Source organism: Cynocephalus volans, chromosome 4 (genome assembly GCF_027409185.1).
Source record: "Cynocephalus volans isolate mCynVol1 chromosome 4, mCynVol1.pri, whole genome shotgun sequence".
NCBI classification, from domain to species: domain Eukaryota; kingdom Metazoa; phylum Chordata; class Mammalia; order Dermoptera; family Cynocephalidae; genus Cynocephalus; species Cynocephalus volans.
In genome coordinates, this window is record NC_084463.1 from 153,253,236 (window position 1) to 153,259,476 (window position 6,241).

Sequence of the window (6,241 nt, forward strand, 5' to 3'; positions counted from 1 at the left end):
ATTTACCTCTGACTAATTTTTCACCCCCATGTGTATGGGCCCACATGAGTCACATACATGCACTTCCATTCATGGGCTTATTTTTGCCCCTGCTTTACATGTGTGTTAGAAGTGGCAAATGATAGACAAAAATGCACATGGAAAGAGTGAATCAATCAAATCTCCTTAATATTTTTTTTGACAAGCAAAACCAAAACGTTTGAAGCTTCCCTTTAGCCTTTCTCATTTGGTATTACCTTTTTGATCATTTTGTTTTATCTTTTTTAAAAACAGACTTTTGAATAGGTAAGAGTGTTACTTCTAGAATTTAACTTCTAGATAGTATTACTATTTAGAATTTAACTTCAGTGTGGGCCTTAAATATCACTAAGTTCCTCGAGAAAATCAGAAAGGAAGGACACTAGATTATCATGCATCCTGCAAGGTTAAACTTGCAAACCTAGGGACAATTTTCCCTTGTCAACAACCTTATTGAGTGCACTCTTGACTTCCTTGTTCCTCAGGCTGTAGACCACAGGGTTCAGCATGGGGATAATCATAGTATAAAACACAGCTGCAATTTTGTCTGTGTCCATGGAGTGACTGGAGCTTGGTCGTATGTACATGAAGATAATAGTCCCATAGAAAATGAGGACTGCAGTGAGGTGGGAGACACAGGTGGACAGAGCCTTCTGATATCCTGCAGATGAGTGCATCTTTAGGATGGTAATAAATATGAATAGGTAGGATATCAAAATAAGCAGGAGGGCAAAAAAGATATTGATGCTGGCTACGTAAACAAGAATCAGCTCATTAACACGTCTATCAGAGCAAGACAGAGCCATGACTGCTGGGACATCACAGAAAAAGTGATGGACCACATTGGACATACAGAAAGAGAGACTGAATGTTTCCCCAGTGTGAATGGAGGCATTTAGGAAACCACCGACATAGCAGCCTATAGCCAGACATACACACGCATTAGTAGTCATGGTGGTGGTGTAATGTAGGGGTTTGCACACTGCCGCATAGCGGTCATAAGCCATTGAGGCTAAGAGTAAATTTTCCACACTGGCAAAGCCTCCAAAAAAGAATGCTTGAGCAGCACATGCATTGTAAGAGATGACCTTGTCTCCTACAAGGAGCCCACCCATGACCTTCGGAGTGACAGCTGAAGAGTAGCAAATGTCGACAAGAGACAGGTTACTGAGGAAAAAGTACATGGGATTGTGGAGGCGAGAGTCCCAGAGAATCAGTATGATCATCCCAAGGTTTCCAACAACATTTATGAGGAAGATGAGAGCAAACATGGTAAAGAGAGGGACTTGTAGTTCTGAGGCATTGGTTAGTCCTAGGAGGACAAACTGTGTCACCTCTGTTCTGTTCTCCATCAATGTTATTTGGGAATCAGGAGATACCCTATAGCAATGAGAAATGGAGGAACAGAGCATTAAACATAGTAGAGATTGCAGTGAAATTAAAATGTTTATATACCATATGCATTCTTTTATTATAGTAATAACATGTATTTCAAGATTCTTCATAACTAAAGCATGAGCTTAGCAACAAAGTTTAGTGTATTAATTATGTATACAGTTTTAGATTGTTGAATGAGGAATCTTCGTGGATCATCTCTTCAGTTTCTAAACTTTATATATTTTTAAACTGAGATTTGGAAAATTTAATGAATTGTCCAACATGGCAATTCTGAAATTTATATATCAACCTGTTCAGCTTTTCCTAACCTGGTAAATTCATAGACCTCTATATTGCTAATGTGCCAGGAACTGCTCTAGACACCTTTATATTTATATTGACAGATTCTGCTCAATAAATATATAAAGTTGAGTAGTTGTTATTTTCATTTAGATTGTGAGTTACCAGAGGTTGAATAATTTATTCACGTTTACAGAAGTAATTAATTGGAAAGCCAAGCTTTGGTCTCAGACAGAATGGTTACCAAGTCCAAAGGTCTAAACTAAATTGAAGCCAGATTGAATTTGATTCAATTTACAATTACTCATTGTCTCCATTATTTCAAATTTAGTGTTTGGGGTCTCACGGTGAAGTAACTGAGAGATGTACACATAGTAGATGTGATGGGATAACTGCAGCAGTAGGGACATGCGTAATCAGCAGAGGCAATTCTGAGGGGGAAGGCACAGCGTTGCATAAAGAGCTTGGGCTCTGGGCAGAGGAGCCTGTCATTCCTACATTTGCAACCTAAAAATCATTGGTCCTAACCTAACTTTCCTGAACGAGATTTTCTTCATCTACCAAATAAAGATGGTAAAAAGACCTACTTTAAGGTATTGCTGTAAAAATTAAATGAGATAATGCATAAAAAATGTGTAAAATTTGGGTGTTTAGAACAGCCTGATGAATGCTAGGTATAATATTATTATTAGGGTGGAATGATGGCCTCTGTGAGGTTTCAGAAAGGTTGGTGGCAACATATAGGGTTTCAAGTGTGGATGAGGTTTGAAGTCTTAAAGCCTCATCCCTCAATTTGCTTTTTTCCCCACACACTAGGTCTACTGAGATTTTATGTGCCCTCCGATTACTCACACTTGTTCATGCTCTGCTCATAAAATGGGCTTTCTGGCCATTAGATATGAGTCATTCTTTTGCTTACTACCTTCCTTGAAATTCATATTTTGGCTTGCATTCAAGAGTCTCCTTTTTCTCATTACTGTCATTCCATGGATGTTAAGGGTTATCTTCAGGCCACAAATCTATTTTGATGGAAAGCTAAATTTAATTTGTTTCTTTTTAGTGTCTGTTCTAGCATACGAACAGTATTTGAAATCCTTTTATTTTAATCTGAAGCTTTTGTATTTATTTTATTATTATTTATTTATTTATTTTAATTTTTTAAAATTTTATTTTATTTTGTCAGTATACGATGTGGTTGATTGTTGTGGCCCATTACCGAAACCTCCCTCCCTCCTCCCTCCCCTCCTCCCTCCCAACAATCTCCTTTCTGTTTGCTTGTCGTATCAACTTCAAGGAATTATAATTGTTGTGTCTTCTCTCCCCCCCCAGGTTGTTTGTGTATTTATTTATTTATTTTTAGCTCCCACAAATAAGTGAGAACATGTGGTACTTCTCTTTCTGTGCCTGACTCGTTTCACTGAATATAATTCTCTCAAGGTCCATCCATGTTGTTGTAAATGGCAGTATTTCATTCTTTTTTATAGCAGAGTAATATTCCATTGTGTAGATATACCATATTTTCCGTATCCACTCATCTGATGATGGACATTTGGGCTGGTTCCAACTCTTAGCTATTGTAAAGAGTGCTGCGATGAACATTGGGGAACAGGTATACCTTCTACTTGACGTTAATCTGAAGCTTTTGGAAGCATATTCATGCTTTGCCAACTACTATTTCCTATTAGACCCCTCCTATTCCTTTTGCAGCTTTGCAAGCCTAGATATGAGGTCTTTAGCATGCCTGCCTTAACAAATATAACTACTTTTAGCATATACTATGTTCTACTATATATGATAGGAGCTGTATGCATAAGCACATGTATGTGAGTATGTTTGTATAAGGAAAGTACTAATATTTTTTCTTATTTGCTATTAGGCCATCAATTATTTGTGAAGTTAAGTGATGTTGTACAATTTCACAGCTGGTATGAGGAAGATTCAAGATTCAATATTTAAAACCAGTTTAATCCTAATCAAGCCTGTGCTTTAGCCACATCACTGTCAACATGTGTAGATGTATCAATGAAAATAAGGATGGGGTTATGGAATTATGGGGAAAATGTTAAAATGAAGTTCAGATATTGCTAATTCATTTAAGTCCCTTTGTAGTTTAAAAATGGTCATTTAACTCTGTTTATTTTTCTTAACCTCCAATGAAAGGCCAACAGTGAGCAAATTAAAATTACCACCTAATCAATCACAGCATCACCTATGCTATTTTTAGGGAGTTAATATTTTTAGAAGTAGCATGATGATGCTTCATAAGTATCACTAAACTGTCTACTGATGGAGTTTTAACATTTACACCCCAGTTTCACCTACGTGTTTTGGAAAAAATATTCAAACTTCTATTTCGGTGCTCAAGTAACTCATAGCAGATATAGCTGATCCACTACTTTTGCCTGACATGTACTTTTCACTAAAATTGTATAGTGAATAGAGAAGCTTACCTTGCTTCTTGTAAACAAGCAACAGTCAATTCCAAACAGTGAATTTGAAAACAGAAATTCTTCCAAGGAATAAAGCATAAATATTGTTGGAGAAGCTCTCTTACAGGTAGTGGTCAGAAGGTTCCAAAGTCCTTAGGCAGAGAAAGGTGGAAGAAAAGACACAAATACATATTTGGTTCATGCGTCTGCCGTGCATTCGTTCTGTGTCCTGGGAGGAGTCACTTACCACCCACTTATTTGTAAAATAAGGGTTATAACTTCACCTCTCCCACCTAATCTACAGAATTGTGTTTGTTGGTAGCAAATACAGGAATGTCAACAAAACAACTTGGTAAATGGTTATTATTTTAAAGTCACTCTATAATTTTAATCTTGGGATAGCAAATCAAGGCATGTTTGTACTAACAAATACAAACATTCAGGTGAAAAAATGAGAACCAAAGATGCCCAGAACTCAGTCTGGTTTCTCCAAAATAAAGTCACCTGGAATCATGCTGGATTTCAGAGGCTAGTGCGTGTAAAACACCAGGGAATTATGGAGACACAGGACTCTCTGGAGATGTCCCCCATGAGGGCATCTATAACTCTTCATCTCACTTTCTGTAGGAAGAAGCAATTAAAATACCTGTGGGGACTAAGCTGGATATTCTAAAACTGTTCATGTATATGTATACATAATATTTGTTATTTCTGTTTTTAAATTTAAAATTTAATGTATAATTTACAAACTGTAATATGCACACAGTGTATAGTATAGCTTAAGTGTACAGCCTTAAAAATTTGCACAAATATGTATTCATGTAACCACTACCACTATCGCCCGTAATAAATTTCCTCAATCTTATTTATGGTCAACTGCTACTCTCCTCACTTTTCCTGGAAAATACTAAACTGCTTCTGTCCATATAATTTTGCTTTTGCAAGAATGTCCTTCACTAGAATTGTAGAATATGTAGTCTTTGGTTTTGGCATCTTTCATTTAACATAATGTATTTGAAGTTCATGCATGTTGTTACCTGTATCAGTGGTGGTATTTTTTATTTTTTATTTTTTGGTCTGGAAGTGATATTCCATTATATGGAATTTACACAATCTTTTTTACTGTTCATCTGTTGAGGGACATTTGTATTAGTTCCACTGCTTGGTGATTATAAATAAAGCCGATGTCATTGTATACTTCCCTAAAGATTTTTATGTGAATATGTTTTTATCTCATTTGGGTAAACACTTAGGAAATACTTCCTAACTTAGGAAATACTTCCTAACTTAGGAAATGCTTTGTAACAGCAATACCTTCGTAAGGCAGCATAACAAAGTTAGACAAAAACAACAAAGAAAGAAAACTACAGGCTAATATTTCTCTTGACTGTACATGCAGTAATACTCAAAAATGTTAACAAACTTAATCCATCAGCATATTAAAGTAATTATATACCATGCCTGAGTAAGATTTATCACAGGAATGTAAAGGTGCTTTAATATACAAAAATCAATCAATGTAATAAAATACATTAATAAAATGAAGAAAAAGCATGATTATCTCAATGTAGAGAAAGCATCTTTTAAAGTTTTACATTCTTTCATGATAAAAACACACAGAAAACTAGAAATAGAAGTGAACTTCCACAAACTAGAAGAAATATTTATAAAAACCTACAGCTAATATCATATGCAAAAGTGAAAGGCTAAAATCCTCCCCACTAAGATCAGGTACAAGACATTTATACCAGCTTTTACCACTTCTATTCAAAATTATCCTGGAAATTCTATACAGAGAAATTAAAAAAGAAAAAAGGAAATGAAAAGGAAATGAAAAGGCATCTAAATTAGAAAGGAAAAAGTAAAATTATCTCTATTCTTGGATGAAATGATTTTATATACTGAAAATCCTAAAAAATGTGCAAAGAAACTTTTAGCTAATAAATTTATTTAGCAAAATGGTAAGATTTCAGATCACCAAATAAAATCAGTTGCCTTTCTCCATACTGACAATGAACAATCCAAAAAGGAAATTATGGAAGTAATTCCATTTACTGCAGCATCTAAGTGAATAAAGTACCTACTAATAAATTTAACCAAAGCAGTATAGACTTTTA

At 35.3% G+C, this 6,241-nt stretch overlaps 1 protein-coding gene across 1 annotated transcript; it reads right to left on the minus strand.

Moving 5' to 3' along the window:
- Positions 1 to 425: 425 nt before the first annotated feature.
- LOC134375289 (olfactory receptor 5B3-like) lies at positions 426 to 1,373 on the minus strand. The gene has a single exon (XM_063093594.1). The coding sequence runs from the start codon at positions 1,368 to 1,370 to the stop codon at positions 426 to 428; it is 945 nt and encodes a 314-aa protein (XP_062949664.1). The 5' UTR covers positions 1,371 to 1,373.
- Between the last annotated feature and the right edge of the window lie 4,868 nt (positions 1,374 to 6,241).